Source organism: Halyomorpha halys, unplaced genomic scaffold (assembly GCF_000696795.3).
Source record: "Halyomorpha halys isolate HHAL.00 unplaced genomic scaffold, Hhal_1.1 Scaffold434.1, whole genome shotgun sequence".
Classification (NCBI taxonomy): domain Eukaryota; kingdom Metazoa; phylum Arthropoda; class Insecta; order Hemiptera; family Pentatomidae; genus Halyomorpha; species Halyomorpha halys.
In genome coordinates this window covers 1,235,637-1,255,385 of record NW_027114127.1, presented here as the reverse complement: position 1 = coordinate 1,255,385, position 19,749 = coordinate 1,235,637, and the positions used below count along the sequence as shown (strand labels likewise).

Genomic DNA, 19,749 nt, shown 5'->3' with positions numbered 1-19,749 from the left:
TTTTATTCTCTTTTTTCTCATCTTTCTTAACACTCTTCTCCTCCTCTATTCTTTTCTTATTTTTCTTACCCACGTTATATTAGTTATGCTCATAACATGGACCCAATTAAACAAATACTCATAGTAGATACTTCCCCCTGTTCATTGATCAACTTTTATTCTCTTTTTTCTCATCTTTCTTAACACTCTTCTCCTCCTCTATTCTTTTCTTATTTTTCTTACCCACGTTATATTAGTTATGCTCATAACATGGACCCAATTAAACAAATACTCATAGTAGATACTTCCCCCGATCAACTTTTATTCTCTTTTTTCTCATCTTTCTTAACACTCTTCTCCTCCTCTATTCTTTTCTTATTTTTCTTACCCACGTTATATTAGTTATGTTCATAACATGGACCCCATTAAACAAATACTCATAGTAGATACTTCCCCCTGTTCATTGATCAAGTTTTATTCTCTTTTTTCTCATCTTTCTTAACACTCTTCTCCTCCTATACTCTTTTCTTATTTTCCTTACCCACGTAATATTTGTTATGTTCACCTCATATTATTATGTCATACTTAACTTAACATATTGTCCCTTATTTCAAGTATTTTACTTACATATTCCATTAATTATATATATATATATATTTTCTTTCCCACTTTTTTTTTCATAACTTTAATTTAAAGTATTATTATTAAATTAAAATATTCACATTTCTTTCTTTCTTTTGCATTATATTATTATATTTTTATTTCCTTGATTCTGTTATTTATTATACTAACATATTATGTTGCATTTCCCACTTCTTTCATAATTTTATTTTTATTTTTAATAATTTTCATTTTGTACATACTTTTATTAACTAGATTTTCATATGTATTTTACTATCTGTTTCTTCCAACTTCTTAATTATAATATTGGTCTTCTCTTACAGCCTCTATTATCTTATACTAATTAAACTATTCATGTCTGTCAACATTATTTATGTATCCATAATGTTAGCAATTTTTTATTTTCTAATCATTCATTGTTATCTTCTTTTTTTTGTTGTTCTTACCCCTGATGAAGGCTAGAAATGTTGGCTGAAACTTTTGCACTAATAAATAAGCTTTTACTTATTTGAGTTCTACACTGAACATACCCCCAACCATCTTTTCCTTATATATATATTATCTATGGTCAACAATTTTCTCATCATTTTAAATAAGAATTTATATCTCTACAAATAAAGGGTAATATGAGGACGTACGCCAAAAGGGTGAGCAGGACCACATTTATTATTATTTAGGCCATATAGACGAGCACACCTTTGAAAAACTAAAGGAATTCAATGATCTCGGAGCCCAGGCGAACTCAAGAAACGATATTAATTTTGTTATTCAACGTCGGATAATACCAGCAAATGGGTGCTATTATAGATTACAGAAGTACCTCAAGTGCAAAGAGATATCTAGGATCACTGAGGTAAGCCTGTACAGGACTCTCATTAGATTTATGCTGACGTATGGATCGACATAATGACACTTCTTGAAACTCAGGAACTGGCTATCACCGGAGTTGTAAGCCAACATGATGGATGGTGGAGACAATGAATTAATGCTCAGCTGATTGCTGTTTACAATGACGCCGACATTATCACCATAAGATAGATCGACTTAGGTAGGTGAACGCCTGTGAAGACAAAGACGGATCGGCAGACCTAGCCTGCGCTCAGCTTATCGTATGGCAGATGAAGCTCGGTCCATTCTAGGCCTCCACAACTAGACAGCATAGAACTTTCTGGTGGTCGAGGTTGCACGATGCCTTGTTCCACCGCAGATTGTAGCGCCAGTTAAAAATTCATAATACACCATTGATTTATGAACTGAAATCCCCAATCAAATGATCATACATGAGTTATAGATAGCACAAACTGAATGGAAGGAAAGGCGTGCAAAATACGCTATGGTATATATATAATATATAAATAAATATAAAATGGTTTATATTTATAATATATAATAAAAAATATATAAAATTAAAAAAAATATATAAACCTATGTACTCTGATTTTTTCCCTTAACATAATAAATAGTTTGATCTTTAATATGGTCTAGTGTTTTTATTTCATTTTTAAAAATGCGTGTGTAAAATGTTTCTTAAATCTACTGATAGGCCTTTAAAATGTTGCCTGATGGAAATACCTTAAAATATGCTCTGCCTCTACCAGCAACCACTTAGGCGAATCAGTAGACATAAGTTTAATTTTTCAATCTAGTCATCTAACTTTGCGATCAGTGAACTGATAAGGCTCCTAAATGTTAAATAATTTTTAAAATTTTATTTTCTTTTTTAATACTTTAAAATATGTTAATAAAATATTTTCACAAACCGTTTACTGTTCATGACTGAAGGAAACTTCAATATTTAGTTGTGATTTGTCAATGATGAGTAATTCATACATGTATTTATATGATAGGTGATAACGATCTGAGAGATTAAACCTATTTTCAATACTTTATTGGGATATTTATATAGAATCAAAATACAAAAACCCTCAAGTTAGGTAATGTTATTAGGAAAATTCTCCAAGTTGCGTTTATAAGTTATTTTTATTATATTAAATAACCTCTTTGAGCGAAATGTTTTATAGAAACTTTCACAAAAGGTACGGAACTAGCGGAAACAAATCTTAGCGACCAAGTAACCGAGGTACTTCTGCTATTTTTGTACCTTCCTTGACCAGTCCAGGCGGGGGTCTTCCTACAGTCAATTAAATACGATCAAGCAATAATGTTCCAATACCGATTTTCACAGTTTGAAAATATTTCATTTAAAATACTCCGATCTATACATGTGACAAACGATGTTTAACAAAACGATTTGCCTCTAGCGTTGAGCCCGAATCTGAAATTGCCAGCTCACCCTCAAATTCGGTATCTATGATCCTTCCTGGTGGTAGATGAAGGATGGGCATTGAAGTATCCTTTTGAAAAAGCAGCCAAACCAAGGAAAGGAAGACAACTCCCAGAAGGAGGAGCTGCTTTCGCATGAGTAGTTCATGGCTTCGATCTGAAACAATAATGAAGTTCATTAGCTATGTTTTCCATAATTACTGCCAAGATTCAACTAGTTTTAGGTAAAAGTTGATAGTATTAGAACCTACATGGTTATTCACTAGTCAAATTTCGAACTAGTCGATAGTTTGTCAAGCCCACAAAAGGGTTTGAGAATTGCCGCTTTCTGTCGTGTAAAACCGACAAACATGAAATTCAATTAATCCCCACTATTCCCCTTTTGGGTAGGAATAGAAATGGATTTATACATGAGAGTCGTAGTAACTAAAGACAGTGCGGTATAAAGATAATCATACACCACAGTTTACTGAGGTAAACTGCTGAATGAAATTGCTGAGGCAATGATAAAAATCAAGTAGGTTGGTATTACAGTGAAAATTGTTTTAACGTGTAAACAATTTTTTTCTTTCAAAGTACTTCGAACTCAATAATATCAAAACTGTTTTTTTGAAACTTGGTAAAAAAAATTGTTCCCAGGAGGTTGTTGCTTAGAGAAAAGAGTATAATGGCGAGAGTAAGAAAAGTGAAGCTAAGGTTGTCATAACCATGGGTAAAGGAGTACGAAGCAATCACCGACTGTGTCAGAAGGGATTGGTCAACTTCCCTCTTTTTGGTTTCACTTTTAATTTCATCTTCATTTTTTGTTATGTATTCTGCTTATATAATCCCAAACTAAAATATGTCACTCAACTTTCCCAAATAACTTCTTTGGTAACAATTTTGGCCTGTAGTCCGAAATTATTAAGAAAATAAATTCTCTAATGTGCAGGGCCACATATCTTACGGAACAATGGGCCCCCAGTTGGATGAAGACGTCCGTGCACCATCTCATTAGTAAACGAAATAAATTATATTTTCATAAAGTTTTAATAAATAAAATATACAATTTTATACTTTACTGGCAATCATCATCCATAAAGTCATGACAACTTTCAGCAATTCATATCCTATAATTAATTGACTAGTTGAATTCAGTGGTTGTTTTGGTTAACAAGTTTTCAATCATGGCATATTTTTTTTGTTCACACACTTTAATGTAGATGAAAATAAATACCATATTTGTTAAAAATATTGTAACCTCCACAAAAATATCTAATGGGGCTAGAACACATGTACTAATCAAGTAGACCCATCAACTGGTATATCATTAAGTTATTATCAAGCAAACATAAAAATGTCTGCCACGTACATGGGTCAGTATAGCTTCCTCTCAATTTGGACCATTTTCTTTTTTGTTTTATTTTTGTAAATATCCATTGCATGATTACCTGTGCAAGTGAAAATTTTCGTTTCTTAGGACATAAATATTTTTTTTCCCTGATATTTAGCTTTTCTACCATCAGTCGTAAAAAAGTAGTACATGGGGCGCAGTATTGCTCTCTCACTATTTCTATCTTCTTTTTCTTATGTTCCATGAATTGAAAACTTGACCCTCATAATGGTTAGAATAGGTTGTTACCTTTAGATAACCCCCACCCCTCCTCTGTATGTTAGGAATGAAACGGAAGGGGGTCATTAAAAATAAAAAAATGGAGAAGGCTGATTCCGATAAAAAAAGTATTTGTTGTTACTTATGATTCATACTCTATCCGTTGCATGGATAATCTAACAGCCCATCCTGAAATCTACTTCAAAATAAGTTATGGAACAGGGAAACGCGGACCCTAATCTAACGCTAAGTTCCTAATAAGTATCTTGCATAGACCAGGAGAACTTGGTTCTTCTTGGATGGCACTGTTTAGCCCTCGGCAGTGAGGTGCCTAGGACGATTAGCCGGAGGACGGAGTTCTGATAGATCTGCAGTTGCTTAAACGTTGTTTTATATTAGTGAGCAGCAGAGGTATACGATAGAGCAGGGTATGTTTGCAGCCTCAGTCTTAGGGAGAGCTCGGCGACTTGAGCAGGTGGTTACAGTCTGCAAATCTTATAGCAGGTCAGCTTGATTCTCTCCCGGACATGACTGGAAAAGGTGAGATGCCTATCCGATGTGATTCCCAGGTAGAGGATAGAGGTGAGGATTCGCTGGCTTACTTTGTAGACCATGATGTGAATGCGTAGAGGCTACTTTCCTTTCTGGAATGACATCACGATGGTGTCAGTCTCGGCTGAAGATTAAAATCTAAGGGACGAACCTTCGATGAAACACATGTGCATTCAGGATGTTATTTTTTCGCAAGAGTAGTTGATGAAATATAGAAGTATCAAGGAAAATACGTTTGCGGATGCGTAGGGGGTGGAATTTGCTAAACTTAATACGAGACCATGTCAACCCTAATCTCCAACTTTTCTCTAAGTTTTATTCACATTTGACGAGCCTTTTTGGGAAAATAAGTGTGTCGAGGAAAATACGTTTTGAAATAGACGGTTTCATAAGCAAAATCAGGGGGCATTATCTATGTGTGGACAACTAACCCGCACATTTTCTGAAAATTTCATCAAAATCACATTATCGGTTCACTCAACTTCCAATTTTACTAGTTTCAGACATGGGACTAAATTTATTCCTTGATATATAAAACGTATATCGCGATTAAGAATATTTTATTTTTCGATTTTTAATGATTCTGTTCTTTACCCCAGCTCATTGCTGAAAATTGCAGTTTCTGGAAATCGTTCTTTTTCGGCAAATTTCTGTTGGGTGTATAGTTACTTACCTATAAATCAAGTGCGCTGATCCGTAATCTGAGAATTAAAATGGAAAGAACCATTTTGGAAATATATGTGTACCCAGAAAATTTATTTTTTAACCAATCTAATTACCAACAAACTGACGTAAAGCCAAACTTGTTTCTTGATAACGAAATTGTAAAATGAGAGAGAACAAAAATTTCTTCCGCATGACTAAATAGCTTCCCTGCCATTGGTAGTGAGGGGAAAAATTACCATAGAATGAAACGAGGTTGTACGTCTTTGCTTATGCTATTTTTTTATTTACCAATATATTCGGATGAGTTCAGTACAGATTGATTATTACAAATTACAACATGCTGCTCAAAATCGATCAATCGGAGAAGAAATCGATAATTATTTTAAGTGCTCGGGACTGTTTGCCGTATTATTTTCTATTTTGCGCAATTACTAATTAAAGATTAGTTTGGCCTAGTTCGATTTGGTCTAAAGTTTAAGGGAAGTTGAAGAATAGAGTTGGAGTTAAAGAATATTATGGTCTAATTCGATTTGGTCTAAAGTTTGAGAGAAGTTGAAGCATAGAGTTAAAATTAAAGAATAGCATGGTTTAAATTTTATTAAATTTCATCCCTTTGATGTGTAGGCAGAAATATAACCCAATAGAAGTATGCACAAAAAAAGGGAATAATTGACAGAAAAAGCTATATTCTTAACAGAATCTAAGGGGATAAAAAAGAAAAGACAGAAATAAGGAGGAAGCTAAACTGGCCTGTGTAAATGCTGATTTTTTTCTACGTCATTAATTTTTTTCAATAATATTCCAAGTAATATACGACATAATTACGACATTAATTAATAAAAAGCTAAGTATATTACTTCACAGATTTTCGTCTTGTTGAAACCTATTACTGTACTTTTTAAAGTACGAATTTATTCGTAACCACATCCACCCCAAGGGTGAGTACGATATATTACTAATGGACAGGCACATGCCTAATTGTTTAACAATTAAAAACACACATATTACTTAAATATGATTTGTTTGCTCAACATACATGATTGGAGGCGTGACATGTTTTGAAGGACGGCGAACACTGACGAAAAGACAAAAATTCTATTTGAAATTGTTAATATTGATTAAGTCGTGGATTATCGATGTCAGTTAAAACATTTCTTATCTCTTTGGTCGAGGTAGAATAATTTAGACTTGTATCTCTGCTTAGTTCGTGACTGAATATGTTCAATACGTGCAGAGGAAAACAATAAATATATGTTTATACGATAACTAACAAAATTAGCTTTCACGTTTTTCAGTTCATTGAGATCTGAGAATAAGATTGATCGTCTCAACTATGTTAACATTATAAAAGTCGCCTCCGAATCTAATTTTTTTTTCGTAATTCGTTCTCATCGGGGTTCAGTTTCGTTAGTTAGTAAAAATAAAAATGTCCTTAAAGTGAACAATGACATTCAATTGAACAAAGATCATTAAATGGTAATGTAGAGATTAAGTACGCACATTGAAGTAAAAATATTCTCTGACCACATATTTTTTCGTAAACTTAATTTTAGTTTTTCCTCTTGAATTTTTATATGTTAGGAATGATTCCGCCTAGCTTTCTCAGCTTACGTGAGTGATCGTAGACACATCTAAACTTGTAACATTTTACGAAAGTTTAAAAGCTTGTGAAGCATTGTCACAGGGAAAATGTTTAATCTTTTAAATTTAGACACAACTAGAGGAGATGATCATTTCTAGGAAATTGATAAATATTAAGCTGAAAATAGTTCGAGATTATGATAGGAATGTTGAATGATTTGATGTGTATATTTAAAAAAATAATTTATATGAAAAGTTAAACTGATGGTATTCTTTATAATTTGACGAAAAATAATGACTGCGAGTATTCATGTAGGTTTATTTGTGGATGATTCACTAGTTGGTTGTAAAAATCATGTAAAATTAGATTATACTAGAAGATTTTCATTTACAAGAAATTAAAACTTAAGCAAGTATGAATGTTGATTTTGATTATGAAGGAGGATACATCACACATGATGAGGAAATTTATATAGAAAAGCTAGTTCGTGAGCATAATATTAATTATTCAATATTGCTATAATAATATATAATATAATAGCTTTAAAATATAAAAGTTAAGAAACGAGAACTGATATTAGTTTTTGCGTCAACCATTTGAAGCAAAACTAATATCATATCATATCTGTGACAATGTTGCCGTCATTGCTGTTTTGATATTCCAAAACAGCAAAAATAAAACTCATTATAAATATTGATTACGAATTTCTAAATACTTGTTTATTATAAAAGAATTAAAACTATTTTTTTTTTTTTAAAGAGTATCGCGGATGATTTTATAAACGACCAATAAAATCATAAGCAATACATGCATACAGGGCCGGTGATCTAGTAGATTAAAAAGTTGGAGGTGTATAGTCTGTCGAATACCATACATATAAAAGTAATATTTTGTAAAGTTTAGAGAAATATTGAAAGCTACATTTAAAAATACGTGTAATTTACATTACAATATTACAATTAAATGTATATAGATTTAATTTAATTGACAAAAAAAAGTATTACTTAATCAACGTAACAAAATTATAGTTTCCAGCAATTATTAGTTGAGTGAATTTCTGTATAATTTTATTATTAAAAACGTAGTTAAAACATTATCATAATATTTAGTGTATCACCCAGTCCGCTACATAAAGAACTTTTTTTATGAATAGTTTTCTTTCTTTTTTTTTATGACAAAGTGAATGGAGGCGATGTCTTAAAGTAGATAAAGTAGCAGATACGTGTTAAGACATAAAATGTTCGGATTTAACTAGCACATTGTATTCTTTTTATAACAGGACAATCTCATCTTCTTATAATGTTCATTAATTCTATCAGTCTTTCGGCAATGTTGCCTAGCTAACTGCTATTTTCCTCTCACTCTCGATTCAGCTTTTAGGAAATAATTAATTTATTTAAATAACACTGATGAGGAAAATAATTATTTCCCTTATGTTTCCAGACTCTCCTGATCAAATTCTTACTAACTCTGGGTCGAAAAAACTGAATCTTACTCAGAATTTTTATGTTTTATTTTATTGAGTCCATTAATCAGTGAATGAAGAAATTTTAAGAAAACTAAATTTATGAATAATACGGTAAAATTTATGTTACAATTAACAATTAACTTGTATGGATTTTAATAATAAAAGAAATAAGAATTTATACCAAAAGTTTGAAATAAAGCAATAAATACGCAATATGCCAGATTACAAGAAAGGTGAAAAACATTGTGTGATAAGATAGATACTAGTGTTAAGTTAATCTGTAATTAAAAGTTTCAAATTTAATGAAAAAGTGATAAAATAGGTAATTAGACATAAGCTAAGGCAAACTTATTTATAAATTAATATGATACACCATTGTTTTGTCGTTTCATAGGGTGCTTTGACTGTAACTAATGACCAGGGCAGAATAACCTGCAAACAGTTTTTAAATTTTTGGACATGAGGCGTAAATTTATATTTAAGCTATGCTAATTTATTAGTAATAATGTTTTTTGTGAAAAGTGAATTTATAATAAAAGTAGTTATTAATAGGTTGACCTTGAGGATGGTCAAAATGTTGAATATTTAAAGAAATAATAAAGAGTGTTTTTGAGACGTAACTGAAAAAAATCAGTTTATTTAAATATTTTTTTTTTTTTAGTAGATTCTGTTTCCACGATACGAATAACGCATTTTAACACAACTGATGCAACTGTAAAATGTTTTGGACTTTTTGGATTGACGTGTTCAAAAATTCATTTACAAACATTTAATAAATGCATTTTTTGAGCCCACCAACACAATAAAGTCAATTTCGCAAATTTTACAGTTGCTTCATAATACTTCCGGAGAGATGTGTTCTCTTCACCACTTTCTTCGAGGAATTATATTATCTGTATTTGTGAATAAAGATGGAATTGCACCAGTTTCTACTGGCGAATTAAGTGATAATTTCACAAAAAGCGTTTCATTTTTGTTTGTCATTAGTACGTCAACTCCAGAAGAGCTCTATAGACAGTCCAGCAAGCAGTATTCAGCTACTAATATTCATTTTTTCAAACAGCCTTCTGCTTCATCGATGAAATGTCTTGGTGGAATTTCTCCCTAAGCTCATAAGTTATTCTCGTAAATTTGATGTTCTAGGCATTAAAAAGATACTTGTTATATACTACAGATATAACCATTTTTGCTTTTAAAATTTTGTCCCGAATCCTTGATACTTATTTAGCCACCACAAATTGTTCCATGCAATCATCGTGGAAAGTTATATTCACATGTATGTCATAAACAAACGAAAAAGTAGTGTTACTGTCCCACTGCATATTCTCCATCCAGTATTTTGACATGAAAAGAAAAAAAAAATGAATTATCATTCGTGGATGAATGTGAGCTCGACATTCAAATCAAACTATCTGGAGGGTGTTTCAGAATTAAAAAAAAATAATAATAATAAAATCCGAAAGATCTATTAGAAGAAATTGACGTTAAATGAAATAATATAGAACTAGTGCAGTGTACATTTATGTAAATAATATAACTATATATAATTCGAATGATGTTTTTTCTAATTTTTGAATCCAATTAGCTCTTGGAGGAATCAAAAAAATATTTGTAAATATTTCAAACCAGTTAGCATCTTATTTGAAAAAAAAAAATACATTTTTCTCTTTCTAGATTCTCGATCATTGATACAAGATATATCAATTTTGATTTTCATGAACCGTACGGGCATATTCAACGAATTACATTTCGATAGCTGCAATTTCGAATTCGAAAGGATTAAATTTCAATTCATTCAGTTTTCTGTCGTCAAATCAAATGTGAAAACTGTGCTTTTCTGGAAAATTCCTGATCAATTTTAACATTCGTGTGATAAGTGAAAATACAACAAAGATGAAAGAAAGGCCAAAACAATTAGTTTTTATTCAAAGAAATAACTTCTTCAAAGAGTGAAAATGTAGTATCTGACATTATTAGAAAAACGTTCTCAATAAAATATTATGTGATTCACGGGCCGCGGTTTACCGACTCCAGAACTGAAGAATGGATTCAATTCTGTAAATCCTAATCCAAATACCCTTAAAATCTGAAAATTCCCAGTATCCGGAGACAATACCTCCTTGGCACATTTATATTTCAAACCCTAATAACCAAAAAACCATCTTACATCATTGACTTCCTCACCCTACGTTCATCCATTCACCTGGTAAACACAAGATCCCAACCTGCCCTTAGAACTGCCTACTTTGAAATATCCTTTGCTGTTTAAGCTACCTCAGTTTGGAATCCCTTACCTATATCCATTCGTAAAGCTTCCTCCTTAACATCATTCAAACACCAATTATATAACCTCCTCCTTGACTATCAAATCTCCGTGAACTTTTGAATGATAAAAACAATATAAGCATGAATAAATATGCATCTTGGTTCATATTTTATTTTAAATAAAAGTGGATTTATTAAATTATGCTTAAAACAACGACGAAAGCTTAAAAAAAATAATTAAATAGAAACAAAAGACAAAAGCTGCTAAAACTGTTTCAAACTGTTATTCTCAGGGGACTAAGTGTCACAGAATAAAGATTGATTTACTTTTATTTAATTTAATTTCATCAAACCATAAATTAAAAATAAAAATAAGTTAATTTATACATTCTGTATAATAAAAAATAAAATAATATTAATAAATAAATTAAATAATATAGTATTATTTTCAAATTATATCAAATGATTTCTAATAGGCAAATGAGTATAAGACCGGTAAACAAAAAAAAACTAAATTCTTATTCCAAATTAAAAATAAAAGAACAACAAAAGTATAGAAAAGAAACAAATTATACTAAAAATTATTGCCTTCTGATAATATTATACAATGTTAACAATATCACATCCGTAACCAAATAAAACTTGTACATATTCCAAATTACAAATAACAAAAATACTGAAGTCAAATAAAATAATCCTTAAAAAAAAGAATAATAGTGTTTATTAAAATAATGATAATACAATCTGCCAATATTAAGAGCAATGATTATTAGCGTTTATTCATACCATGTATACAAATTAATCAGAAGAAATAAAAGAATTGTTTTAAAATTATTTAACAACTATCGAAACAAAATGAATAAAAAAGAAAGTGCAAGTTTATTACAAATATGATATTTATAGATAAAAATATTAAATGAAAATAATAGAAACTAAGTTAATAACAAAACAAAAAAAAGAAGAATTTATATAAAAGATAAAGAAAATTAAAATTTAAGTAAAATAAAATAAATAGGCCTAACACACAGTCAGCCTTAGCAACTCCTAATCACGATTTGCCATTTTCATATGGAAGGTAAAGCAGGACTTCAAGAGATCCCAACGCTTTTCTCCCAGCCGCGTCACTGGAGAGTTGAGTGAGAGCGCATAAAATATTACCTCTATAAATTGAAATGTATAAAAGCTATTCAAGAGTACTATATTTCAATTCCAACTAGCCTCGATTAGTAAGTGGTATTTAGAATTATCAGGAATCGATTGTACGTTCACAAAATCATATAATCGTTTAACTAGAAATAGATTTTAGAATGTAAAGCTTCATGATACGAGTGGCGATAGCTGAATGGAGCCGATAGCAATAGGTTAAACAAGATAATTTGGTTTCCTGCTTCAGCTCCACTGTCAACGGCCATTCTTAACCAACTGCTATATTCTTCACTTATATTTACTTTATATTCGCTCTGTGATTCCATTAAAACATCTTTCAGTCTATTCAAACTGTCAAACTGATAAGTCAGACTTTTCATCGTACAAATCGAACCTTTTTACATATTAAGTAAATATATTTTCAGGGTAACTAAACCCACTGCGGGGCTCAACTGGGGGGTGCGCGCCTCCTCAGGTAAATGAAAACAATTATCACTTTCACTTACCTATATATGAAATATATAGTAAGGAAAGTATTACAATTGAATTTCGTATTCGATGGAAATACTATGTGTGTGTCTGTTTTTGTCTATCCGTCTGTGTATGCGGTCAGCCAAGTTCAAAGATAAGGATTTAGGACGGGTTTTGATGCTTTTGATAAAATCGATTGCCCGGAAGTGCTACTTTATAGAATCGATTTTTCATATTTTTTCAAAAACGGCTCTTACGATTTAGATTAAACTCGGCATGTTAATGTACAATTGACTGACTTTTAATATGAAATAGGTTTTATCCTGATCGAAATTATATGACTTAAATAAAATGACGAATTTTTAAAATATCTTCCTCTAAAGTACCTTTTACTTATTTGAAATAAATAACCAATACTCATTGTTGTTGTGTAAGCAATGGGTAAATCCAAAATATTTAAGAATTTGATGATTAACTAAAGGATAAAAATAGAGACAAGTTCGAATAGTAAAAAAAAGAGACAGAATGAGACTGTTAAACTGTCTGTTAGTCTTTTGTTAAACTGCTGTATTCTTGGCAAGAAAAAAAGTTGATAGACGTTATTCCCACGTCAAGAATCCTAAAATATGAATTTTTGTAGCAACAGAAAAATAAAAAAAGCTTTGTTTAAAATATTCGCATTGCCTGTTCTTAAATTTTGTTTCAAAAATAAAAAAAATGTACCCTAAACTTGGGGATCTAAGTACGGTGCTAAGTGAAAGTTGTGTGATGCGCGTATTTAACACTTAAAATTTATGCAAGAACTTAACTCGAAATATATATTAGAACATTTTAACAGTAAAAGTATTCATCACTACTAGATTGGTCCTTTCCCACTCGTTACAAAGTAAATGACCAGTAAGCACCATAGTGCTCCTCTGCAAGTTATATATCATAAAAAATCAGTGAAGACTAAAATGACTTTATTCTAACATATTTACAAGAACTACATGTTACTGTTACTCAGTCTCTATATTCTAACTTCTCTTACTTAGCTATCTAGTCTAGGAAATATATATGAACACTTGAGAAGAGAGGGTAGGAGAAATAGTGAAATAGGAGATGGGGTTTGGACCAATCAGATAATTTAGGAAATATCTGGAAGGGGAAAAAAGGCGTGGTGAGAAGTTGGGTAGCCGGAATTCTAAGAAAAAGACCATGACCACGACTTGTGTGTACTGACTTACATATGTTAACCATAAAATAGTTTGACTGATGTAAGTCCATTGTGAGATGACAGCATGTACCTGCCTATGTGTCAGCCCTTGCTATTGATATAGGAAACTAAGGGCTTGAAAGAGCTGTTAGAAGAGTTTCTGGGCCTTCTTTGAACCTAGTTGTTTTTATTGAGTTTTTTTCCTATACAATTGTAAGAAGAAAGTGGACATATGCAACCATATGTCTAAAGTGACTTAGGTTCAGTTGGGCAAGGGGCAATTGTTTAAATTTATAATACCGGTTCCTTAACTTGCATACAGCGTATCCCACAACCTACCTTAAAATGCCCTTCAGGCAAAGGAAGGACATTTACTCTAGTGCGCTTCCACTCCCCCCTCAGAAAATTCTGGTATCCGCCACTGACTAAATCAAGCATGATAAAAAAACAACCATTCTACATAGGTTTCTGAAATAACTGTGAGAAATAACTACCTTTTATTGTTAATTTTTTTTTCTCACCCTTCTATTAATTTTAATTTTTTCCATAATAACATATGTATACATAATAAATTACGAACATAAATGTACTTCATTTGCCTGAAGGGCATTTTAAGGTAGGTTGTGGGATACGCTGTATGCAAAGGAGCACTATGGTGCTTACTGGCCGTCTGCTTTGTAACGAGTGGGAAGGGACCAATCTAGTAGTGATGAATACTTTTACTGTTAAAAAGTTCTAATATATATTTCGAGTTAAGTTCTTGCATAAATTTTAAGTGTTAAATGTTTACAATTTATAAAGTGCTTATGAAAAAATTTACGTTATAATTTTTATAGTAAACTTCCTTAACATAAATTTATAATTACAGCTCTTATTATAAAATCTATCCCAAGAACGTATTGACTGGAACCTATTATAAAATATCTATACAATAAAACTTTTTCCATGAAAAGTTTGTGTGGGAACTTTTATATCTAATATTTTTATTAAGTAAAGATAAATAAATGTTTTATTTATACTTTGGTTTTTCATTTGAGTGTCTGAACGATTACTTAGGTTTGTACCCATTAAATCCTTTTTAATAATATGGCAGTTTCCAAAGGTTTGCCACGGAAGATCTATTCAAACTCTGCCTCACAAGTATGAGAGTATAATTTTTTTATTATATGACCAATCGGTTTCTTAAGACCTTCCAAGTTAGGTAAAAAAAAAAAACAATAAAAAATTAATGATTGAAAATAATTTGATTTGGAATATTAGTATAAATGTACTAAAGAATATAAATTAGCGTCTGTTTTCCTAATTGTTATTGCATTCTAACATCCGAAGAGAGGGAAGTATTGTATTCATAGAAGAAGGTGAAAGATAAAGTTGATGCACAGAATCAAAAATTTCCATTCTCGGTTTGCGTTTTAGTAATCAACGAACTAATTTGATATCGTATATGTCGGTATGTTTGCCTGTCTTTAGCTTCATTCTATTTCAAATCATCCAGGGCATGATACCGATCCTCTCAGATTTATGTGAAATTGTCCTGATAACATATCACATCATTTATGGTTTTTATTAAATTATTTTTTAGGTTTTATTAATTTGATGTAATTCGGATGCCTGGAAATGTTACCACTAATAGATACCGACACCTTTAAAATTCTTTTTTTCTTGAAAACTGTTTAGGTTATTATCAAGCAACATTGCAGAAAGATTGAGTGTTAGGCCAAAAACAACCAAAAATATCTTATTAAACTATCTCAGTCCCACTAAAATTACAAATATTTGAATATAAGTTTTAAGAAACGATTATTGCTCTCAGATGTGCTAGTTTGCTGGAATTTGTTTTAAAATACTCCTGAATACATAGGATAGAATAAATGAAAGTATAGAATTGGATTTTTGAAATGTTTAATTATTATACACAATAAGGGAATATTTTTTAATTCAAAAGATGATGAGTACTTACGTTAAATAAAATATTATCGCTTAAGTTATGATACCTCATCAGTGCAAAAAAGAAGCTAAAAACACGTTGATTGTAATATTAAAAAAAAAAAGAAAGGAAAAATCAACAGATCGTACCGGAGACATCTCATCTCAATCGTCCTAATAGTATTACAGGAGAAGTTTGTCGGGGGGGAGGGGGGAGGGGTGCGCTCAGCAAAGAACAACATAAATAAACAGAACTATATTTATTTATTTTATGCCGACGTTTCGACCTGAGTTTCAGGTCTTCATCAGGGCTATAGAACAAAAGAGATAACAACATTTAGAGTAACTATCAACACCTCATTAATAGTATTATAGTGTTTAGGACTATTTTGAAAACCATAATAGTTTTCGAGAAAAATGTTTTTAAAACTCTACTTTCATCGACTCGCTGAAGACCAACATTAACCCGCTGTACCACACACTCTCGCCCTCTACAGCTCCTATCAGGTGGCAACAGTGACCAATCACAACCAGTGCAACAGACACATTTTTAGCCTGAGTTCTTAACTTTAGTTACAGTGCCATCACAACCCTCAAGCGTGTCCCAACACCTTTGACTCACCACCATGTACTCAAATTCTCTTTAAAACGTATCCCTGCTACAGTAATGTAACAATGTCACAATAATAATCAATAATGTCACCATCTCACAAAAGATCATAACACACAAAAAAAGGCAATCTTTCTCCACCGGACCCACCTCGATAAGACCCCCGGGGAGCGACAATCCTATATCACTTTTGAAACGGGAAGAGATAGTTTGGTCGAGCAATATTTAAAAGTGTTTGAAATTGAAAAACGGCGTTAAAACACGTTAAAGACCTTCGGATAGCTCATAATTAATCAATTAAAAAAATAAATGATGAAACTATAAATAATAAGAAGAAAAATATTGTAAGCCACTATCAGGATATTAATAGAATCCATTATCCCAAATCTCATCTAATTCTGAAAGGGAGGGTGTCAAATTGACTTGCTGACGGGTGATTCGATATAGAATGACCCCGCGGTCAAAACATCTATGACCATTAATCAGATTTGGATGAAATTATCAATGTTTATGTCTGCCGGTACCTTGATTGTACTTTATCAATTTTGCCAAATTGACTACATTCCTTTGCACATGTTCACGTAAACATATTTTCCCTAACTAGCCTATATAACAAAAACGAGTTCTGCGATTTGGTCATGGAGCACAAATAGTTCTATATCCATTAATTCTCAAATTTCATCCTCCTAACCACCCAAACGCACTAGCTAGTTTCTAACCTCTCTTCCTCTTCAATTCCTGACAATCCTCTGAGGCGCCTGAAAAGAAGATGGCCTCGAAATCTACTAATGTAACGTCATTAGAGCACTACTAATGAGTAGTTTCTCTACAAGTCTGTAACACTCTATATCAACTGAGATCAAATTTACTATGTACAGTTGTAAATAGCAATAAATAAATCAATAAAATAAAAAAAAAATATGGGCATAAAAAGCATACGCAAACTTATTTTTCTAGGCAAGTTTTTACTTTAAAAACAACTATTTTAAAGCTCCAAAACTAAACTAAAATAAAGTTTTAACTGAAATTGAAAAGACTTAAGAATTAGGAAAAGGTTCAATTAACATTGTAAAATAAGAGTGCAGTTACTCATACATGAAAGTAACATTCGTGATGTATTCATACGAGATTTGCTATTCCTAACCAAATGAATGGACAAATATGATAGGATACAAAATAAATGTTTCTAAACTATTTATTTTGCAGCTATCATTCACGTATTTAATTGAACAATGTGTAACATTCGTGATGAATAATTTTGTGACATACCATATTTCTTGTAAAAAATCTGATTCTCGACTGTCATCTTCTTCCTCCTCGGAGACTACCAGTGGTCTGATAGCTGCATTCACAAGCAAACCTTATCAAGCTCTTTCCCGTTCTTAACAGACAGTAAAGATCCGTAGCGAGGGGCAAAATGTGTAATGAATTATGTTCACCAAACCTTGGGAACCAACCTATCTTCTACTTTTACATTCAAATTATTAGATTTAACTGAAGAGGGAAAAAAAATCGTAGTGCTATCATCATATAACAATGAAATCCCCAAGGTTGATATTGGCTCTATTCTGTGTGTTCAAAACTTTAACTCAGTTCATTTAATAAAGTTTGTGATTATGGTTGAATCAAATATCTTCAAAGTAATATTTAAAAAAAATAATAATAATAAAAAATGATGCCCTGTATACCTTGGGAAAACCTTTAAACTGGCCGAAGATATCGGCCAAGTAAATTGATATAAAATTGACCTGTGAAAACTTATATTTGAATTGAATAATATTGAAGTAAGTACATACATCTGAAATCTTCTAGTTGCAATTTCTGCTACCGGAATGTTTATAAAAGAGTTTTGGCGAGAACTTATACTGAACGTTTATGAAAATATAAAAATTCTTTGTTCTTTCGATAAATAATCTTATTGAACTTTTGCATCTAACTTTAATTATAAAATGTTTCTAATACAATTAAACTAAAATGTATTGAAAAAGTTTCTTTGGACTAATAAAATAACTCTGATTACACCAGAGAACTGGTGAGTGGATCATAAAGAATTATTATCAAGCCCGAAAAAAATGATCTGTGCTTCTTGATTTCTTAAACGTGAAATGAGAATGAATTTTTTCGATTATGAGGATATATTTTATTTTCATTTACAAATGAAGGAGTGGATGGATGAATACAAATACAAATTCTCCACCTTCGGTAGTGAGGAAGCAGATTGATAATTTATGATTGAAGCTTTAATAATAATAAAAGTAACCTATAAAATTAGAACACATGGAAACGTGAAACTTATACGCCAATTTAAATGTTATTTAGAAATCGATGGGTTATCCAAAAAATATAAACTTAAAAATTACCATTTGTTTCTATCTAATATTTGATTTCGTTTAAACTGCTTCGTTGATTGTATTTGTTCATGACATTTCGCTGTTGGCCAATGTAGACTATAGATATCAAAGTTTTATCAACATTTTTGTTAGAGATATCCATGTTGCTGGTAATATTTCCTTGTAAACTCAAATAGCACCAGTATTACGTCATAAAGATTGATTGGAAGAGGAGTAGCTAAGTGTACAAGGCGTTGGATTACTAACTTCTGGACTGGGGTTAGAATTCTGTTGTTGCAGATAATTATTTATTCTGTTAATGTAGCCATGTCCCAAGCCTGTGGGTTGTGGAACCCTCTGGGGCACAACCATTCTTTATTAAGTGAGTACTCTTGATAGGGGGGAAAAGCTGGCGGTTCTATCATGATCAAATCACCTCTTCATTAGTACAGCCCTTATTCAAGAAACAATACTTCCTTGTAGTATGTGATGGGTAGTGGTGTAGCAGTACATTTTTTTTAATAATCATTTCCATCCTTTTTTCTCCGAAAATAATAGATATTTGTAGTGTATCAAGAGGGAGTGAGTTGGATATAACGCGAGGGACTTTATATCCATTTCATAAGCCCTTGAATACGTTTTGAGGGTTTCAGAGATATCTATAAAATATATTTTCCACCCCATTTATATTCCCATACATTTGCCCGCCAAACTACCATAAAAGTGGAGATGAATTTAAGTGAGAAACCAGCCATGTTCTAATGGGTTTTTTTCCGCGATTTGATGTTTTATTTTTTCAATTCTACAGCCTCTTCAAATTGAGTTGGAGGGTTGGAAATACGTATCTGAATTGAATTGAGAGAACTTCCATTCGGGGGGAAATTATAATTAAATATAAAATAAAAAAGTTTCCCAGTAAAGTCTGGAGGATTCGAAAAAAAAATTTAAAACTTGAAACTTAGTCATATGATTTTTTTTACCGTTTAAACAAATAAATTGTCGTTGGGACACTGTTCCTTAATATTGTCTTGACACTTATCCCGAAATTTCTTTTCCACTATTAT

General features: G+C 31.5%; 1 protein-coding gene across 3 annotated transcripts in view; it reads right to left on the bottom strand.

The window, feature by feature from the left end:
* Positions 1 to 19,749, bottom strand: part of LOC112210385 (uncharacterized) — a 57,696-nt gene that overhangs the window by 17,436 nt on the left and 20,511 nt on the right. For 2 of the 3 annotated variants that reach the window (XM_067051375.1, XM_067051374.1), the window contains exon 2: positions 2,894 to 3,040. In XM_067051375.1, the coding sequence (XP_066907476.1) occupies positions 2,894 to 3,040 (147 nt within the window). Of the gene's footprint in view, positions 1 to 2,893; positions 3,041 to 3,944; positions 4,146 to 19,749 lie in introns of those variants that run through there. The other variant, XM_067051373.1, reaches the window with a different exon arrangement.